A 22,035-nucleotide genomic window follows, 5' to 3' on the forward strand; every position below is an offset into this window, starting at 1 on the left:
AACTAAGAGGAAACATGACTGGCTCACGGTCACACATTCTAATCCATGGCTGCACCAGGATTTGAACCCAAGTTTTCTGACTGCAAGTCCACAACCCATTCCACTATCCTAAACTGTCCCTATTTACTTACTATTTTGTTGAAAATTTACTTCTCCCAACTGTGCTGCTAAGAATATATCATAAGAGTTAGAGTGAAAACATAAAAACCCTCTTCTGATTTTAGTGTCATCCTTATGCCATGAAGCTACTATGAAAAACATCACAGATCAAATGGAGAAATGAAATCTTTCTCTCTGTCTCTGTCTCTCTGCTTGTCTGTCTGTCTGTCCCTGTGTCTCTGTCTCTGTCTCTCTCTCTCTCTCCCTTCTCTCACCCCTCCCTCTCCCCCCCCACCATAAACAAAGAAAGTATAAAGTTGGATTAAGTGCCTGGCAAATACAACAAGTACCTATTAATAGAAAATAATTCAGTTGGACTTTTTAAAATCTGATGTTTCCAGAATGGGAATTATTACCTTACAGTTATACATATACATGTGTATAAGCAGAGCAAATATATCCCAACTTTATATATGAGGAAACTGAGACTCAGAGATTACATTGCTTGTTCAAGGTCACATAGCTAACTTGGACTCTGATCTCCTGGCTCCAAGTTCCATGTGCTTCCCATAGCATCAAGCCCTCCCCATAATCCTGTCACATTGATAACAGTTTTCTGAATCTTCTCAACTTAAAACTTTGCTTTGCCTTTTGGAAAGAGGGGAAAGAATGGCTGAAAATATAGAGAACTACTAAAGAGGAGAGGAGGAGAATTGAAAGCATGGATACATGTCAATCTCATGCTTCTCACTAAAGAAGAAGTTATCTGTTGAGAGGGAGATGAGCAGTGATGTGTGCCACTGGGGCTGGAGAGGATTGGAAACAGTTTGAAGAAACTGCTGTGGAGAATGGGCTGAGGAATCAACCAGAGCTGGAGGGTGGGCACTTGCTCTGATCTCATTTCAAATAATACCCACCAAAACAGCTTAGAAGTGAAATACCAAAGAAATTCAACTCTGTAACATCTTCTTCTTGACCTGAGTTGGTATTTGTTTAAAAAAAAAAAGAGAGAGAGAGATACCAGTACTTACAGGCAATTACTTCACGTGAAAACTTGTTCCAGATTCATGAAACAATCTCCTTTTGGAAAGGGGTGGGAAGAAAAAAATTGCAATTGTCTGACATCATCCTATCCCAGAGTATATAAGCAGGAGAGAGCTGCAGACAGAACAGTCCTCTCTCCTTGCGGGTACAAGTGTTTGCCAGTCAGAAGCAGAGACCATGGCAGCCCTGCACTCTGCCCTGAAGCTGCTGCTGAAGCTCCTGGGCCTCCGAGTGTTATTTTTTCCAGCCTTGGCTGCAAGTTCTCCTGAAGACTGCACCTTCCCTGAAACAACCAACACAACCAGCAACGTCTCCATCAAGGCAGATTCGAACATTTACAAAACCAACAAAACTTACACAGGTAAATAAGATCAACTGGTTCTTCAGTCCTGGACTCTGACACAGAAGGGCATGGATAGCATTTCTTAACTTTTGTGGGGATAAATATGCAGATCTCTACATCTCACCCCTGCCACGGAAGAGCTACCAGGGCAGTGACTGAAGTTGTGTTTAAGGGAGAGAGGGAGAAACTGGCAGGGACCGACTCCCGGGCTCTGCAAGGCAGCCATGGTATAATGGGAAAAGCCCTGCACAGGATGTCAGGAGACGTGAGTTCTAATCCTGTCTCTGACACAATAGCAGTGTGACCTGGCACAGGTCACTCCATTTCTCTGGGACTCAGTTTTCTCATCTCAAAAATGAAGAGGGTGGTCTCTGAGGTCTCTTTTACCTCTAAAATGCAATCATAATAATGTACCTTTTTGTCCATTTCCTTCTGTACTTTCCCCACACAGATCACAACCACAAAGAGTCATAAAACCTCAATAAAATGAGTAACAGAAACTGCCTTGCTATCGTCAGTATAGATGAAACTTTAGGGGTCTCTTGTAGTTGTCTGCAAGTAACTTCTTGAACTAGCACAGACCACCAGTAGATACGGTCACTTTCTGGCTATTCTTTCAGGGGTCCTTCATCTTCGAAGCCCCGCAGATAGTATCTGTCTAGGTAGTGGTAGTGGTGTTCAGTCATGTCCACCCCTACATGACCAAACAAAGTCCGCTCGGGTTTCTTGGCAAAGATACTGTAATAGATTGCCATTTCCTTCTCCAGTGTGTCCTCATTTTACAGATTAGGAACTGAGACAAATAGGGGTTAAGTGACTTGCCCAGGGACACATAGCTATAAGTGTCTGAAGAAGGATTTCAACTCAGATCTTCCAGACTCCAGGCCCAGTGCTCTATCCATTGTACTACCCTGTAGGTGGTATTTAGGTGGTAGCTATGCCTGTGTTCTAAGTAACAACAACAACATGTCACATCAGTGTGGCACTTGACAGTTTACCAAGTACTTTCTCACGATTGCCCTGTCAGGAGGTGCATTAAATACCCCAGCCGAGGGAACCAAGTCTCATACCCAAATCTTCTGAGTCCAGTACTCTTTTCACTATACCAGACTGAGGGGAATCAAGGCTTATACACTACTGATCCACAGGGTACAGTGGAGAGAACATTATTTGGAGTCACAGGACCTGGGTTCAAATCTTAGCTGTACCACCTACTGTCTATGTGACAGTGGACAAGTCTCTTTATTTTGCGGAGCCTCAGTTTCCTCATGTGTAAGAAGTGGAACTGTACTAGATGACCTGTGAGGTCCCTTCTGTCTCTAAATCTATAATCCTATGAGCAGTTCAAGCTTCAAGTACCATCTTTTAGTTGTTGAAAATTCAAGCAGTATGATCATGTGCCTTACGTACATTTTCTTTGGGGTTTCAGACAAATTGTCCCACAAAGGCTTCCATCTTAGGCCCCACTGGCTCCCCCACCCCACTCCCAAGACACTATTAGCCTAGTAGGAACCCAGGAGACCAATGTAGTTTGAACTAAGAATCAAGAAGCTGACTTCAGAAGCAGCATCATGAACTCACCAAAGAGGAAAAAAGCTACAATCAGAGAAGCCAGCAAGGACATTACAAATATCCGATGACTTGTCCCTGGAAAGGAGTTTTGCCTGTAGGAACTGAGAAGGAATGCAACTTGTGGAGGGAATGAAAAGGAAGAAGAAATGAAATTTGGAGAAGTGAGGAAATGGAAAAGGGAGTAAGAGAAAACTCCAAAATTCTTTGTGTGAGAATGTGAGAGCAGTTACAGTGAATTCTGAAAGACTTAATAGGTAGCTAGAGAGGCAGACAGACAGAGAGACAGAGAGAGAAAAAGAGAGAGAGAGAGAGAGATTTAAATTTTAATAGCTTAAAGATGCTCTAAGACTTTTGGAATAACCTACATATGGCTAGCATTTATATAAAACTATAGGGTTTGCAAAGCACTTTACAAAGATCTCATTTCTAGGAGGTAGATGCTACTATTATGTCCATTTTACAGGTGAACAAACTAAGGCAGAGGTTAAGTGCCTTGCCTAAGGGCACACCACTAGTCAGTACTGGAGTAGAGTTTGAATTCAGGTATTCCAAACTCAAAGTCCAGTATTCTATCTATACATTATGCTCCCTCAAGAGAAATAAGGAAATACAGTAAAACATTATTTTGAAATCACAGCACTATATAACACCTGTGTTTCAACAGTAAAAGCAATTTGCATTTATGTCATTTTACAGTTGACATGTTGCTTTACTCATGACAAAACTATGAGGTAGACATTACAAGTATTATTTTTTCCATTTTATGCATAAGGGAACTGAGTGCCAGAGGATCACAGAGCTACTAAGTGCTGGTTCTGGGGCTTTGAACTCGAATTTCACCAGACTCGAAGGCTAGACAAAGACCATTGCTGCCCTTCTGGACGTAGAGAACACGTAGCATATAGTTCATCTCTCTCCGAGGGGGTTTGACCCAGCACTATGCAGGAGTTCTGGTTTTATACAGGAGTCTACTTTTTTTCCCCTTGTAGTTGAATCCTTGCTACAGCCAATGAATGACTGAGCCAGAGACCTCTGGCCCCAGAACTGGAACAGGGTGGGTTTTTAATAAATACCCATTGACTAGACTAAGAGATGAGCAGGCAAACAAGAAATTTGGGACTGACTAGAATTGCAAGGGAAACAGACAAAAGAAAGATACTGATAACATTTGGAGATGGGGGGGGTGAAATCTTTTATTTTCAAGTTTTTACTCTGGTTGGATCTGCACATAGTAATGATAACTGTAGTTTAACAGATACAAGGAGGAATCACACTTCCGCTATGGATGCTCTTGGAACAAGTCTCCAGATTGATGTTGGTAGAGTTACATCTATCTGGACATCGACTCCAGTTTCTCTATTGTACAGAGAGGGAAAATATGACTTGTCTCTGTTCCCCATGGAATCCTAAGCTTCTACATACTGCTGGATAGACACAGGGAATGCTTTTCCCATCATCTGAACACTGAAAACTTCAGAAGTGAAAAGGCATAGTCCCTACCTTCAAGGAGGTTGCAAAATGAATATGGCTGAAATAAGGATGAAGGTTACAAGACTGTGTATAATTGAAAACCAAATCACATTGCACAAAATATTAAAGTGTAATGGATGATATGCTAGACTCAGGAAGAACTGGGTTCCGACTCTGCCTCAGACACCAGCTGGATGTCTTTGGGCAAATCTTTAAGGTTCTTTATTTTCTCAACTATAAAATGAGAATAATTATTAATGAGAATTGTGTATAAGAATCAAATGAGATAATGCATATAAATCTTAAAGCACTATATTAATGTGAGTTATTGTTGTTGTGTATAGACTATAAAATACCGGGATAATTCAGTAAAAGAGTAGATGAGAAAAAGCTGAAATTGCCAAGGAAGGCTTCATGGAAAAGACTGACTGGGCCTTGAAGGATGGGTTAGATTTGGATAAGCAAGGAGGAGACAACATGAGCAAAGATACAGGAAGTGAGAATGAATGAAAAAGGTGTGTCAGGAGACTATAATGACTAAAGCTTTCAGACAGAAGAACTAGCAGGTCCGGGTGACTGATTAAGCAAGGGAGATGAGCCAGAGATGACTCCAACACTCATCACATCACCAGAGCAGCTGTGACATACAGATAGAGGACAGATAAAGGGGTTTTCCTCAATGAGTCAGCTCAGGCCCTTCTGTGAAAGGATATATACCTCTTCTTACTTCAAAAGATCTGGCTTCATCTGTGAGAGTATTCTAACATTGAATGTAATTGTCTCAATAATTTTATCAGATTGTAGTTGCTGTGTCATTTCAGTTGTGTTTGACACTCTGTGACTCCCTGTGAGGTTTTCTTGGCAAAAATAGTGTAGTAGTTTGCCATTTTCCTCTCCAGTTCATTTTACAGATGAGGAAACTGAGGCAAACAGGGTTAAGTGACTTGCCCATGGCCACACAGCTAGTAACTATAGATTTGAACTCAGGTCCTTCTGACTCCAGACCCAGCACTCTATCCCCAGTACCACCTAGGTTAGTTTGATAATGTTGATCATGATAATAATAAGAATCTTCTTCTGGAGAGGAAACTCTCCACTTTACCAAGACTGGGTTCTCACCAAACCTGTAATGGGAGACTTTTCAGCCTGGCAGCAACAGTCCCGGTTTGTAAAGTTCTCACAGTCTTTGGAAGTCCTGGGAGGAGGCATCAGAACCAGATTTGACTAGAGGAGCTACCACTTTTATCTGTAAGAAAATACCAGAGAAAAGGTTTGTGCTCAGCGAAATTTAAATATAAATTTTCCTCTTCTTTATGTGGAGGAAATGTGAGACATTCCTCAGAAGGTTGAGGAGATCCCTGAGGAATAAGAGCTTGAGGTTGTACAGTTCACAGTATGTCCTAAGGACTCTCTGTGTGCCCCCTCTTTTTTATCTATGAGACAAACATTTATTAAGCACTAGCTGTGTACAGAACACAGACAAAAAATGTAGACTCCTGCATAAACCCAGAAGTCCTGCATAAGTATAAACAGTTCTTGTCAAAGGAGTAGACAGTTGTTTATGATCCAAGGCTCATAGGCTTAGATCCACAAGAGAATTAGGATATCAAATCCAAATCCATCATTTTTTTTTTTTTACAGATGAAGAAAGTGAGACCCAGATTGCTTAAGTGATTCCTTTATTTTACAGATCAGTGGAACTGAGGCCAGAAAGACTATGACTTGCCCAATGTAGCAAAGGCAGGATTTCAAGCTAAAAAGTCTTGGGTTCAAATCCAGCTTCTGACATTTGTTAGCCAGTGTGACAATGGATGAGTCATTAACCCTCTCCAGCTTCTAATTCCTCACCTATAAAGAGATATATCACAGGATTGTTGGGGAGCTCAAGGATATAAATTGTTTTGTAAACTTTAAGACCCCCTACAAAAGTCCTAAGTTTGGGGGAGGTAGGGTTTGCAGCATCCTATAATCACTATTTGCCTCAGTTCCCTCATCTGTAAAATAAGCTGGAGAAGGAAATGGCAAACCACTCCATACCTTTGCCAAGAAAATCTCAAACTCAAATGACGAAGAGTCTGACACCACTGAAATAACTGAACAACAGAAGTAATCACTAATAAAAGTTCGCATTTATATATCACTCCTTACTAAGGTTTGCAGAACAATTTAAACATGTCACATTTGAGATGATTCTCACAACAGTGTTGTAAAGTAGGTGCCATTGTTGCTCCCATAAAGAAACTAAGGCTGAGAGTAGTTAAATACCCTGACCAAGGTCACATAGTTAGCTAGCACCTGAGGATTTAAACCCGTCTTTCTAACCCCAAATCTGGCACTCTGTTGATTCACTGAATTTAAAAGCCCCTTATCTATAATGGATAGTATACTAAAACTGGAATCAGAAAGACCTGGGTTCAGGTCTCTCTTCTGACACTTGCTGCCTGTGTAACCAAGGGGAAATCTCTTCTCCTCTGGGCCCTAGTTTGCTTATATGGAAAAATGGAGATCAAAATACCTGTAGTTCCTACCTTTCTGGGTTGTTTGAAGGCTTAAATGAGCTCACATGTGTAAAGCACTTTGTGGACTTCAATGCACTATGTAAAATGTCTGTTTATTATTACTGTGTTTTAACAAGTATAGCTGAGCCTCAAACTCTTTGACTCCAAATCAAGTATACCTTCCACTACCACCTCGACTCCCAAAACACTTACAGAAAGGTTTCAGTTTCCTCTATTTCCTCCACCCCAAATCAAATCCACAAGCATTTCCTAAGGGCCTGCCTTGTATACCTTAGGGCCTATAAAACTGAACAAGACCCCACCCAGGGTGAGCAGGGTGATTGTGTACCTGTGCATGTGTACCTGTACGCCTGTGGAAGCGCATGGCACCAGGTGAGTCTGAGGGACACCAGGTGTAGTACCTGCTCAAAGGCTGCCCTCTGACCTTACATAAGCCTGGGATGGGCATAGCTGGCTTCTCTAGATGCAGGTTGCAGTTGTATTCACTTGGGTCCTCACAGTTCCTGTGACTTTCCTTGAGAGACAGATAGCTTACTTTTTTCTGATCATTTCCTACTAGTGACTTTTTCTGGGAATGAGAATCTCTATTCCATGATCCTGCAAGCTGTGGACAAGGACAACAAGTCTGTTGGCCATTGGCAAAATCCTGATCACTTGTGCAACAACTCTGTCCTCTACCAGCTGAAGAATTTCAATGGCACCATGTTCCAGGCAAACTGGACGTCCCCTAATTGCTCAGACATCATGGAAGTTGAGATACGGTAAAAGCTCTTTTGATTTCCTTAAAGATTTTTAGTTTAGGGTTTTTCTTGGGAAATGGAGTAGAGGAGGAAGAGTCTGTGGTTTTCTTCAATAAAAACCAATGGCAATTCAAAATAGATCTGAAATGGGAATTTATCAATTTATACCCCAGGAATCAAACTGTGATCTGAGCAATATACAGGGATATCTAGAGACACTGTGTGCCCTCAATCCTTCTACGCAGTAAATATGTATTTCATATGTATTTTCTATATTTTTCACATAATATATGTGTGTATACATATATGTATATATAATCTATTATATACAATAGATCTAAAACCAGAAGTGGTCCTATCTAGTCTACCCCCTTCATGTTACAGATGGGGAAACTGAGGCCCAGAGACCTGAAGTGACATGCCCAAAAGTCACACAGTAGATAAGACTCAAGATCTGAACCAAGGGTCTTTGACTCCAGAGCCAGTGTTCTTTCTTCTGTTCCATGCTGTCTTATTTTTCAATATCACATCATATTAGAAGATCAGTAGGTACAACAACAGATGGAGAAAGCTGAGTTATTTCTGAACTGCTCCAGAACTAGTTAAGTGATGTCATCATGATAAAGCTAATATTCTGTCCTCTTCCAAAAATATTTGAGCCAAGCCCTGCCTGGAGGCTAACAGGGGCCTCCCATTTCACCTTAGTTATGTCTCTTTCCCCACTGTCTCCTGGCAGCTATTGAGTTTCTTACTAAAAACCACTCCTTGGCAAGGGAAATTTCCCACACATGCTTTGAGCCTTTTACCCCATGAAAGCATTTGACAACAGCATCACTATGGGCATCTGATAAACATTTGCTGCTGACAATGAGGACAGTCAAGCACTACCTCTGCCACTCAGTTGAATTAGATAGTTTGAGGGGAGGACTGGATATTTTCAGAGTGTATTGAGTTGTCTACAGAGTGATTCAGGGGAGCAGAATCTCAAGTGAAACTGGCTTGCCAGTCTGAGGATGGCAGCAGCAGTTCAGTAGCCAGACAAGAAAGGGTAAGATAACATATCCTCTTTCATTCCAGATCACTAAAGCCTCCACACTCCCAGACAGAAATAGAAGAAAGCTCAGGCCGTAAATGACTGGAAGCAAAGCAGTCAGTTTCCATTGGCCTCACTCTTCCAAAGAAATAGCTCAAATTCTCAGAAGTTTCTGATAGCTCAAATATCCTTCCACAGAAACTATCCTTTCCCTAGTGCTGTAGAATGTGAAAGTTTAGAATAGTCATTCTTCAGCATGGATTGGGTTTAGAGTTGGCAAGGATTGTCCAGTTGTTTTTCTGTTCTGTCTGACTCTTTATGACCCCATTTGGAGTTTTCTTAGCAGAGGTACTAGAATGGTTTCCCATTTCCTTCTCTAGCTCATTTTACAGATGAGGAAAGTGAGGCAAACAGAGTAAAGCAATTTGCCCAGGGTCATACGGCTAGTAAGCATCTGAGGCCAAAATCGACCTCAGGAAGCTGAATCTTCCTGACTCCAAAACCAGTCCTCTATCCACTGTACCACCTAACTGCCATAGGTGCCGTTTCAGAGATTATAGCGGGGACCTCAGAGGCCATCGAGACGTACCTGAACAAGAATCCCCTCTATAAAATCTTTACTTTTTCAATCTCCAAGTAGTTAAATTTTGCTTTTAACCTCTAATCCAAGAGAACCTACTACCTCCTCCCCTCCCCATTCCCTGCCTCTTCTGCTTCTAGAATACTCCAATGGTAAGGAAGTTTTTCCTTACATCAAACCCAAACTTTCTTCTTTGCCATTTCTATCCATTCCTTGATTCTTCTGCCATCTGAGGCTAAGCAGAAGCCTAATCCTTCTGCCACACAGAAGCCTTTTAGATACTTAAAGACTGTCCTGTTCCCTCCACCACTACCCACACGTCTTTTCTCCCTGTGGAGTATCCCCAGTTTTTTGGTCAGCTTTCTCATACAGTGTGAACTTGAGCATATCAATCGTTGTGGTTGTCCTCCTCTGGACATCTTCCACCTTACCAGTCTCCTTCCCAAAATGTGCCACCCAGAACTGAACAAATACTCCCACTCTGAACTGACAGAGCAGTATGCTCCAGAGCTATCACCTCCTAGTCTTAGACATATTCCTCTAATCTCATTAGCTTTTTTAGACAGCCACATAATACTGTTGGGACAGCTCTGTGGCACAGTGGATAGAATGCCAGGCCTGGAGTCAGGAAGACTCATCTTCATGAGTTCAAATCTGGCCTCAGATACTTACTAGCTGTGTGACCTTAGGTAAGTCACTTCACCCTGTTTGCCTCAGTTTCCTTATCTATAAAATGAGCTGGAGAAGGAAATGGCAAACCACTCCAATATCTCTCCCAAGAAAATCATAAATGAGGCCATAAACAGCCGGACATGACTGAATAACAATCATACTGTTGACTCATTAAGCTTCATTGTGTGTAATTCACTAAGATTCCTACTTATTTTTTCAAATTAACTACTCTCTAGCTACACTTCCCCATATAATACAACAAACTTATTTCACAAGTAGTTATAAACAAGGGTTATTGAATGCTTCTTATGAACTGAGATTAATAGAAGACAAATGTTTTTGTACTGAAATGTAGATTCAAATATTTACCAGACTTATTTGATTTTTCACACTAATTGAAGGTTAATACAGGGTAGTGAGACATAAAATGGGAGCATCATGGAACTGACCAGTCATAGTGAACTAAGAAGTGGTTATTGAGAACCTAGTATATTTTTAGCACTTTCCTAGGCACTATGGGCCACAAAAGAATTGTAAGACACAGTAGCTGACCACACGGATTTTATGGTCTAGTTGGAAGAGACAAGATATAACTGGGAAGCAATTTGTAATGTATCACTAATTATTTGATAGCTGGTGAACCTCGGCATTCTATATTGCCAATAATAAAGGACTATGCAGGGGTAGGGAACCTGCCTTCTAGGTCCTTGGGTGCAGCCTTTTAACTGAGTCCAAGTTTCACACAACAAATCTTTTTATTATAGGGATTTATTCTGTGATGTTTGGTTTCAGTCAAAGGGCCACACTTGAGGACCTAGAGGACATGTGGTTTTGAAGTCACAGGTTTCCTACCCTTGCATGCTTTCTTCACTGTATCTCACAAACAATCAAAATAAAATAAAAAAGAAAACAATGTGGTATGTAAGAAGGAGCTAAGTGTGCTCTACTCTAGAAAGAAGGAAGGCAAAAATCATTAAAGGGAGATATCAAAGTGGGCTTGGGCCAGCAGGGAAGGATATCCTGAAGAGACCATTCTGAGGATTGTTTCGCAGTTAAGATGCCAGTGGAAGACAGATCCAGATTCATGTTTTCTGTGGGTTTGATCAAAGTCATGGCCCTCTCGTTAACCCAGTTCTTCATGGATTCTTTTACATGTTGTACATATGTCTTAGCTGAACTCTTTCCTCTATGACACAAAAACACATGAAATAGATTTAGCTTCTCACCCCTGTATCCTGTTGTTTCCCTTCCCACAGGGCTTTTACGTTCTATTTCAACTATGGGGTCACCTTCTCTTCCTTCAAACTAGACAGGAAAGGTAAGTTGTTTTGGAGGGTCTTGGTATGGTAGATTGGAAAAGGCCTCAAAGTCAGGAAGATCAGCTTCAAGTCTCACTTCTGACACATACTGACTGAAATGACCCCTGTGGCAAGTCACGTAATCTGTCAGAGTTCTAGGTAAATCCCTTAGAAGACAAATTGCAATGGAAGTGATAACCTATGGTGAAAAAAGTTTCCTGTGCCAATGAATCACAGCCTATCTTTGCTTTCAGAGATTAATTTAGGGTTTCGAGGGCTCTGGATGGGGGCAGGGGTGTTTTTGTTTTGTTTTGTTTTGTTTTTTAGAATGCAAGAGCTAGAAGGAATCTTAAAAAATCATCTATTTCAACGCCCTGATTTTAGAGATGAGAAAATTAAGTCTAGCAGAACATAAGCCACCTACCTATCAGGTTATGCAGAGGAGCAGTGGCAGAGCCAGGATAGAACCCAGGATTCCTAGCTCCCAGCTCTTTCCATTATACCACACTTCATCTGCTCATCTCTAGCAGGGATGGCTAATTGGAATCTCTGTAGGCCCCAGAAAGAAGTATCAATTATTCCTACTTCACAACCCTACCCCCCTTCTAGCATGGGAAATGAGTTTTTTCTGCTAAGTCACATCCAAACAGCTGGATTCTTAAACAGTTTTCCTGGCCTCTTATGTCTTGGGAAGCTGGCCCTTCCTCTTCCAGAGCATCTGCTTATATGGGCATCACAAATGCAACATTCAGATCATTTTTTCAATTAAATTTTTAATTAAAAGGTTCACCTAGAAACAGGCAACTGATTGGGTTTGATCCAATAACGTCAGTCTCACTGATAACCAGCAGCACAGGATTCAAAGTTAACAATGAAAAATGCAGTGAATACTTGGTCATCCTGCCAACCGCTTGTAATAAAACATGTTAAAGAGAAAATCCATTTTAAACAACAAATTCAGAAGTGGTTAGAGATCATGCAACCCAGAAAACTCCCAGGGGGCTTTAACCACATGCAATTACATTTCATAAGCTCCTTCTCTTAGTGTTTTCTCTGGCTGGCAAGGTTTGGCATTTGCCATTTTCTTTCCTCTTAGTTGTAGTTTATTTTCCTATAAATTCCACGGCTATAAAGGACTCAGGAAGAAAATAGTTTTGTTCCTAGTCACTACCTCTCAGCTTCCAAGTCAACGAAATCCTTCAGTGAAAAGATTAGAACCTCTGGGGCTATGCTCAAACCCACCTGCTCCAGGAGATAGCCAGAAAACATTTGTCATGAGGAAATGCTGAATAAGGTATTGCAGTGGGACAAGAGTGGAAGTCACAAAATGCCAGAATTGTGATAGCCCTACCATGTATATCCAGAGCAAAAGAAGGTGAAGGAATGGGGACTGGTCTTTGATTCCACCGGCAAGTGAAAAAAGCACCTTTACAATGCAGGTCAGAACTTAAGAGTCTTGGAGAGTTCCCTAGAGCAGTGATGACAAACTCTTAAAGGGAAGGAGGGGGTGTGGGGGGAGAAGTCACTAAACTGCCATGAGGATCCCTGTTAGCACATACTATCTTAGAAAACCACACATTAACATTATCTATGCTTTGTTGTATTTTGATGTATTTTATTAAATATTTCCAAATTACATTTTAATCTTCAGACTGCACTCAGAGTACTGGAGGCCATTCATGTTATGCCACTCTGATCTAAAGCACTGAGATGTTAAGTGACTCAGGGTCACACAGTCAGTATATGTCATAACCAGGACTTGAGCTCAAGCCTTTCTGCCTCCAAGGCCAGCTCTCTATCCAGGGTACCATGCTTCTTCTCAAAAGAAGGCATGTTTCTAAGTGAACCACTAGAAGTTCCCCTTGCCCTTATTCTGTAAGCTCCCTCCCTTTGTCCTGAAAGACTTTTTGTGAGGTTTTCCCAGAAAAGATACTGGAGTGGTTTGACATTTCCATCTCCAGTTCATTTTACAGGTGAAGAAACTAAAGCAAATAGAGTGACGTGACTTGCCCAGGGTCACACAGCTAGTAAGTGTCTGAGGTCAGATTTGAACTCAGGAAGATGAGTCTTCCTGACTTCAGTTCCAGCACTCCATTCACTATGCCAAGAGGCTGCCCTCAAACTCTCTTATATACACACACATTGTGGAGTAGTGATTACCTCATTCCTCTTAAATAAAGGTCTAAATGTAACGAGAAGGCTTGAGTCAAGCTCACCCATAGGCCAAGGCTATATATGACTTGATTACTTCAAAGTTCCAGCCATAGCAAATCAAATTATAATTTGGTTCACTGTATTTGGGAGTGTCTAATATTTGCGTATGGATTCTTGATCCTAAGAAGATCTACAAGTGTGGTATCCTTAATGTTACAAGAGAGTCTCACCCTCTTGATCATAAATGTGATCAACATTCATGGCTCTTGAGCCCTTTGAAACAAGTTGGAAGGGAGGAAAATTCCATTACAAATAGTACTGATGCTGTGATTAAAAATAATGTTGCATTCTTTGAAAGATTTATAATATTAAAATAATCAATAACTAGCATTTAAAGTTTGCAAAACACGTCTAACTTTTACCTCATTTTAGCCTCACAATTCTGGGAGGTAGGTCCTATTACACTCCCATTTTATAGATAGAGAAACTCAGGCAGACGGAGATTAAATAACTTGCCCAGGGTCACATAGCTAGCAAATGTCTAAGGTCTGACTTGAACTCAGGGCTTCCCGACTCCAGGTCCAGGGCATACAGATCCATGGTGCCACCAAGCGGCCTTCAATAACAATAATAAAGACATATGAGGTATATAGAAGAAGTAGCCTTGGATTTGGAGTCAGAGAAAGCTGTGTGATGACAAGTCATTTACTTTCTACTATGCCTCAGTTTGCTCATCTGCAGGGTGGGGATATGAATACACTACCTACCTCACAGCTTTTTGTAAGAGCACTCTATCATAATGCACCATGGGAAGTCAACTATTGTTATTAACATTAATAATAGCAACCAAGCAGAAATAATATCAGAATTAACACTCTAAAGCCAGAGTTCACTACAACAATTTCTCCCCTCAACGTCCATGGGGAAATGGATGAACAAGTTGTTGTATAAAATTGGAATGGAACATTATTATGCTAAGAAGTGATGAGCATGGGAAACAATTTTTATAGCCAGTATTTGTGATAGAAGTCTCATTTCTAAAATATACAGAAAATGGAGTCACATTTGCAAGAATACAAGTTATTCCCCAATTGATAAACGGTCCAAGAATATGGACAAGCAGTTTCAGATGAAGAAATCAAAGCTACCTATAGTCACATTAAAAAAATGCTCTAAATAGTAAAAAAAAAAAAATGCTCTAAATCACTGTTGATTAGAGAAATGCAAATTAAACCAACTCTGAGGTGTCACCTCACAGCTATCAGACTGGCTAATATGGCAGAAAAAGAAAATGGTATATTTTGGAGAAGATGTGGAAAAACTGGAACACTAATTCAGTGTTGGTGGAATTGTGAACTGATCCAATCATTCTGAAGAGCAATTTGGAACTATGCCCAAAGGGCAATCAAATTGTACATGCCCTTTGATCCAGCAATACCACTATTAGGTATATATCCCAAAGCGATCATAAAAAAAGGGAAAAGGACCCACATGTACAAAAATATTTATAGCACCTCTTTTTGTGGTGGCAAAGTGTTGGAAACTGAGGGGATGCCTATCAACTGGGGAATGGCTAACCAAGTTGTAGTATATGAATGTAATGGAATACTATTGAGCTATAAGAAATGAGAGCAAGATACTTTCAGAAAATCTGGACTTAACAAGAACTGATGCCAAGTGAAGTGAGCAGAACTAGGAGAACATTGTACACAGTAACAGCAATATTGTATGATGATTAACTATAATAGATTTAGCTCTTCTCAGAAAAGCAATGATCCAAGACAATTCCAAAAGACTCATGATGGAAAATGCTAATCATATCCAGAGAAAGAACTGTGGAGTCTGAATGCAGATCAAAGATTACTATTTTCATTTTTTTTTTGCTTTTTGTTTTTTCTTTCTCATGATTTTTCCCTTTTGTTCTAATTCTTTCACAACATGACTAATGTAGAAATATGTTTAACATGATTATAAATGTATAACCTATATCGGATTTTTTGCTGTCTTGGAGAAAGGAGAGAGAAGGGAAGGAGGGAGAAAAAAATGTTAAGCTCAAAATTTTACAAAAATGAATGTTGACATGTTATCGAGGGAAAAAATAAAATGCTATTAAGGGAAAAAGAGAAATTATGAGCAGGATGCTCTGAGAAAAACATAGAAAGCCTTGCATGAACTGACATAAAGTGAAATGAGCAGAACCAGGAGAATATTGTACAAAGTAACAGCAATATTGATGACTATTATGAATAACTTAGCTATTCTCAGCAATACAATGATCCAAGACAATTCTGCAGGACTTGTGATGAAAGGTGCCACCCATCTCCAGAGAAAGAACTGGTGGAGCATAAATGGAGATCAAAGATATTTTTTTCTTTACTTTCTCTATTTTTCTTAGGTTTTTTTGCCTGTGTTTTTTTTTTTCACAGAATGACTTACAAGGAAATGTATTTTGCATGACTATCCATGGATAACCTACGTCAAATTGCTTGTCTTCTCAACGTGGGAGAGAGTAGAAGAGAGAATTTGGAACTCAATATTTGAAGAAAAAAAGAATGTTAAAATTGTTTTTACATGTAATTGGGAAAAAATAAGATTAAATGAGAAAAAGTAATTTCTCCCCTCTAAAATGTTGGCAATCCTGCTTAGTTATTATTGCTGTTAATATTAAAATAGTTAACTATTATCAGATAGTTTACGTTACTGTAGTGTTACATTATACTAACATTATATGTAGTTTTAGATATAGTTATATGTGTAGTTATAATATTACATTAGTTATATTACTTTAGTGCTTTATGGTACACAGAATGTTCTTACAACAAGCCAGTGTGATAGCACTCATGTGTAGGTAGATTTATTTCCCTTTTAACAACTCTTCCATCCTTCTGCCAGCACAGATTCTAAGGTCTGGTCTTTCTTTTCCAGCATCAAGTCCATCGCTGACCACCACCAAAAGTTTTGCCCAGAAAGCCTACACCAATTCAGTCATTGATATCATTCAGCTCCTGTTCGTCTATTTCACCAGCAAACTGATCTCATAAGGAAACATGCACTCTGACACCACTGGCCTTCTTTCCTTCTTGAGCCAAGGTGTGAAGACCACGTGAATGGAAGTTCCACATTCACACAATGTATGACTGTTACAACAATGTAAGTCTGGCTGTAGCAGAGACAGAGGATTCACTCTGCATACAATGCTAGAGGTTTGGCAATCAAGTAGCGGGTGAAATTAAGCTATGTAAGACAGCCAACTAGATCTCTGGAAATTGGGCTTTCTCTTCTTCTGTCCAGCCAAGTCAGGTAAAAAAAGAAATGGATGATAGCAGTAGCCATTTGGCCAGAGTGTAAACTGAGGTTTATCTTCAGTTATCATTTTGATGGCCAATCCCACGCTTATCCAAGCCTCACTTAGTGCTAAATAATTCCCCTGCACCCTTGAAAGTCATGGAAGAAATAGCCAGGAGGGATCAGATTTCTGGTCCAAATATACCTAGATTATTTAAAATGCTTACATTTGATAGCATTTTTAATTGATTGAGGAAGAAAGGAAATGAGCTGAAATCAGTCCTTCTGCTACTGGAAAATTTTCATTTCACTCAAACTGTCAGGTCTGTGAAGGGCAACATATTTTTGTTTTATGAAGCAATTTTGAAGGATGAGGAGGAGAGGCAGAGAGTGATGATTTTAAAAACTAATTTCCTTTCATTTCCAATGAAATTTTTTCAATATTGTACCCAATGAATTATAAGGATAAGCTAAATAAACTGACACAATAAAAATCCTAGTATAATCCCTATTCATTTTTCCTTAAAACAGAGACTATGACGCCCATTTCTTATTTACAAATCAGGGCATTAGGAAAGTGGAACTATGTATATTTTGATTTGGGCGTTTGTTTTGGGGTTGTTTTTAAGTTCAAGGCCAGACACAATGGTTGATAATCTCTCAACATCCATTTTCCTATACTGGCCATTTGCCCTTCCAAATAATTTATTTTTAGGTAAATTGGTGTAACATATATACATATATATATATATATATAGAGAGAGAGAGAGAGAGAGAGAGAGAGAGAGAGAGAGAGAGAGAGAGAGAAGATATGAGAGTCTTAGAATCAAATTTGTCACAAGCAAAAAATTTCTGTGCCATGTATCAAATAAAGGTTTTTGTTTTCATTTAACGTGTTACAAATGGTCGAATTTCTTTTACAAGCCAATAAACCAACATTCTTCTCCAGCTGGCTCTCAGAGCCTTTGCGGGTGGGGTGAGTAGATAATTCTACCTATAACACATAAATTAAAAAGATCTTTTCTGTCTCCTAAGAACTATGTGGTTTTCCCAATTTTTCTATTTTTCTCATTTTCTATGTGCTCTTTTCTTCTATTGTATTCTCTAATGTTATTTCCCATCTCTTCATGTCAAGGTTTTCCTTGTGCAAATAGGTGATATCCTTATTCATGTAAGATTGGACTAACTGGCTACCATGGAAACTGAGGGAACTTAGTGGTGACTCTTAATAATCTAGGAAACTTTACCTTCAAAACAAAAAAATAAACTAGTAAATCTGCTGTTTCTTTGTCTAGGACTGGTCTTCACCATTTGTCAAGTGACTACCAGCTGGGTGTCTTTTCAGAGATCCCAGCTGGTCCCATACCCCACCCCACACATATTCTCTTCCTTGGGTAGAAATCTGAAATCCTATTTTGGCCATTCTCTCCCTTTCACATAAAGCTCTGCCCCTTGTCAACCACCACCAATACTTGGAAAAATTGTGATATGTGTGGTACTCCTGACCTCATGTCCTAAACCTTATTTTCACATATAATGTGAACACTCTGTCCTATCTCTCTCTCCCTCTCTCCCTCCCTCTCTCTCTCTCTCTCCCTCTCTCTCTCTCTCTCACACACACACACACACGCACAAAAACACACACATTTAGTCTCCTGGCTTTTTTTAACCCAGCTCCTCTGACTCCAAAGCAATTCTGGACAATGGAAATGGTACTAGATTTAGAATGTGATATGTTACAAAAACATATAACGTATTTGAATAAAGATTCAAACCTAGCTCTGCAATACTACCTGTGTGACTAATTTCTCCTCTTAATTCCTCTTGGCCTCAGTTTCCTCATCTGTATAATGAGAAGGTTGGAATAGATGACTTCCAAGATTGCTTCCCAAAATAAATCTATGATCCTAAGATATCTTCTTCTGGTACCTTCCTCTACAGTCCTGCCTTCTCTCAGTATCTATGGTCTTTCCCCAATCTCCTAATGTGGCTATTGCTGCACTGAGATTTTATTCTCAGCCCCTCATTATTCCTATGGCTTAGAATCTCTGCCTCCAGCCCTCACATTCACCCTGAGTTCCAGTCTCACATCTCTATCTACAGAACATCAATATGTCTCAAATTAAGGCATTTCATATTTTCAAAACTTTGGTGTTGCCTTGATGCTTCCACCTTTTAGCTCTTACAATCCACCAGTTACCAACTCTACTCCCATAACATCTCTCACACCCTAGTAAAAGCCCTGGTTACTACACTCTGGGACTATTGCAATGATGTCCAGACAAATCTTCTTCCCTCTATTTTCTCCATTCTTTTAATTCACCTTTCATACCAATGCCAGATTAAGCTTCTTTATTCAAGGATTTGACCATGTTATTGTTTGGTTCACAATTCTTCAGTGGCTTCCTATTGCCAGCTTAGGCATAGCTAGGTAGTGCACTGAATAAAGACTTTATCTTCATGAGTTCAAATCTAGCCTCAAATACTTACTAGCAGGTGTGACCCTGGGCAAGTCACTTAATCCTATTTATAGTTCCATTTCCTCATCTATAGAATGAACTGGAGAAGAAAATGGCAAAGCACTTCAGTATTTTTGTTAAGAAAACCCCAAAATGGGGTAACAGGGAATCTAACATGACTGAAACAAGTGAACAACAAAAAATCGCCAACTTAAGAAGGTTAAAAGCTCTTTTACATTCAGGGCATTCAAAGCCCTAATAATTCGAGCATCATCCTACATCTCAAGTCCTATTTTTTATTACACTCCAAACAAACCAGACTATTCATTCATTATCCACTGAACATGACCCACACTTTTGTGCTTTTTTTTTTGCATGCTGTTCTCCAAACTTGGAATGCTTTCCCTCTCTTTTTTCCAATCTTTTCATGATTAGTTAATTGGGGGGTATAAGTATTTATTAATGCTTTTTATTTTATCATTTATTATTTATTTTTTTTGAATTTTTAAATATTATTTATTAATACTACATGCCAGGCACTGTGTTAAGTGCTTTACAAGTATTGTCCCATTTGATCTTCATACCCACTCTAGTGGATAGGTGCTTATGATCCCCATTTTACAGATGAGGAAACTGAGACAGACAGAAGGTAAGTGACTTTCTCAGAGAAATACAGTTAGTAAATGGATTTCAACTAGGATCTGACTGCCTCTAGATCCAGTACCCTAACCAGTGTCCATCTAACTGCCTTTTAAAGCCCAATAAAAATGATATCTTCCACAAAGGATCCCTTGATCCACTCCTGTTCACCAGTTCATCAGTGCTTCCCAAAAGGATGTCACACACCACTTTGTTTTGTATCCCTTAACATATTTATCATGTAATATTGTAGACCATAGTTCTCTATGCATGTGTCACCTCCCACCTTCCACTAGACCTTAAGCTCCATTAGGCATGACTGTATCTTAGCTAAACTTCTTATTAACTTCCAAACAGGGATAAGGCAGAGGGAATGCTTACTCAACGAGGGTTTATGACCTCTGATTTCTTTTCCAACCCTAAGATCTTGTGATTCTGTGATATGGTTCAGGAATTTAGAAATTTAGTGGAGAGAAAGGATGAGCCATGTTGAGCTATTTCATTTCTGGGTTTCATAGAATATATACATATATATGTATACACACACATATATATATATGTATATGTGTATGTGTATATGTTTGTATATATTTTTACCCTTCTCTTTTGTTCTCCTAACTTTTACATCTTTTTGTATTTTATGAGATTTGGAATATGGGATTATTTTAGGTGTTTGGTAGTATACGTAAGTTTTTGTGAAATAAAGGAAATGATTGAAATGTTTTTATACGGGTAAAGGGGAAGGGCATTGAATAGCACTTTCTACTAATGGTATGCTAAGCAAATCTGTTAGTTTCTAACCACCCCCAGTTTCCAGCATTCACTTACACAATTTTCTTCCTGTGTGACCTTGATTGAACAAGTTACTTAAACTTTGGGCATCCATTTCCTTTTCTATAAAATTAGGGCATTGAATTAAATGTCATCTAAGCTCCAATTGAGATATAAATCCTATAAAGGACCTATAAGACTTTATATGAAAATTCACACAGAGATAGACACACACATATGTCATATACCACACAGCATTCTATTATAGCATATCATTTGAAATTTTTTTAAAAGCAGTCATTCAGGGTACGTGGGCTCCTCCTACTATATAGCTCATTCATTTTTGACTGGACATTCGCTGAATCTTAGTCAGTCCTTGTTTATCCACCACAGTTGGTCAGAAATTATTATGAGGTGTTCAGAATAAAAGAGATAATGCTCACCTTACACTCTGCCCTAGTCAGACTAAAACTGAAATACTACGTTCAATTCTGGGCGTATTTTAGGGAAGTCATTGACTAGCTGTGTGAGATTCAGAGGATAACCAGGCCATGCCATATCAGAATCAATTAAGACTATCTTCAAATAGAGTTCAAATCCTTCCATATATATTTACTAACTGTGACCATGGGCAAGTCGGCTACAGTTTCTTCATCTGCCAAATCAGGATAATAATAGCACCCACTTCACAAGGTTGTTGTGAGGATCAAATGAGATAAAATGTAAAGTGCTTTGAAAATCTTAAAGCACTCTCTAAATGCTATTGCCTACTTTACTGTTATTCAAATATTTGAAGGGCTGACATGGGGACAGGGATTGCTAGGCCCCAGAGGAGAGAAATACAGGAAAGTCACAAAAAAATATGATTCAGTTTGATGTTGTGTAAGCATCAGTAAGTCAGTCAACAAGCCTTTATAAAGAGCCTAGTACATACCAGGCACTATGTTAAGGTCAATAATATTCTATACAGTCATGTTACAATTTTTCAGTTATTCCCCAATGAACGGATGCAAATTTATTTATGGCTTGTTTTTTACATGCTATCACAAAAGCACGCAATGGATGGCCTCTGGAGATAGTAGCTGGTTCCCCATTATTAGAGGTGTTCAAGAAACTATGTGAAGATTACTCTTGTAGAGAGGCACAGATGGCTTAGGCACAGATAGAACTAGTTCACCAAAGTCCTGAGATCCTGTGATTTGAGAGAAATGATTATTAATAACCAATGATTTGGGGAGATCCAGAGTTCCCCTTTTTCTTAAACTCCTCATTTCAAAAGTTCAGCCTCTGAAGTTTGAACTTTCTCCTCAATCAAGGTCAGACCTCACAAAAACTTACAAGGAGTCTAATCTAAGGC

The 22,035-nt window shown here is 39.4% G+C and overlaps 1 protein-coding gene across 3 annotated transcripts; it reads left to right on the forward strand.

Moving 5' to 3' along the window:
- The first annotated feature begins 1,252 nt into the window (after positions 1–1,252).
- On the forward strand, positions 1,253–17,701 carry PLET1 (placenta expressed transcript 1). 3 transcript variants are annotated; one of them, XM_072611089.1, is made up of 4 exons: positions 1,254–1,504; positions 7,607–7,808; positions 11,329–11,390; positions 15,951–16,178. In XM_072611089.1, exons 1-4 carry the CDS (start codon positions 1,321–1,323, stop codon positions 15,953–15,955), a joined length of 453 nt encoding a protein of 150 aa, XP_072467190.1. In that variant the 5' UTR covers positions 1,254–1,320; the 3' UTR covers positions 15,956–16,178. The 3 variants fall into 3 exon arrangements, with proteins under 3 accessions (XP_072467191.1, XP_072467190.1, XP_072467189.1); XM_072611088.1 differs by lacking the exon at positions 15,951–16,178 and adding an exon at positions 16,450–17,701 and having other exon boundaries at positions 1,257–1,504; XM_072611090.1 differs by lacking the exons at positions 11,329–11,390; positions 15,951–16,178 and adding an exon at positions 16,450–16,538 and having other exon boundaries at positions 1,253–1,504.
- The last annotated feature ends 4,334 nt before the right edge of the window (positions 17,702–22,035 follow it).

The sequence above is a fragment of the Notamacropus eugenii genome, chromosome 5 (genome assembly GCF_028372415.1).
Source record: "Notamacropus eugenii isolate mMacEug1 chromosome 5, mMacEug1.pri_v2, whole genome shotgun sequence".
In the NCBI taxonomy this organism is placed as follows: Eukaryota; Metazoa; Chordata; class Mammalia; order Diprotodontia; family Macropodidae; genus Notamacropus; species Notamacropus eugenii.

What these genes read in the sequence shown, in the direction of transcription:
- PLET1 (XM_072611088.1), top strand. Translation starts at nt 1,321, where the DNA reads ATGGCAGCCCTGCACTCTGCCCTGAAGCTGCTGCTGAAGCTCCTGGGC. An exon ending in AACCAACAAAACTTACACAG is followed by an intron (nt 1,505 to 7,606) that starts GTAAATAAGATC and finishes ATTTCCTACTAG; the next exon opens with TGACTTTTTCTGGGAATGAG. An exon ending in CTTCAAACTAGACAGGAAAG is followed by an intron (nt 11,391 to 16,449) that starts GTAAGTTGTTTT and finishes TTTCTTTTCCAG; the next exon opens with CATCAAGTCCATCGCTGACC.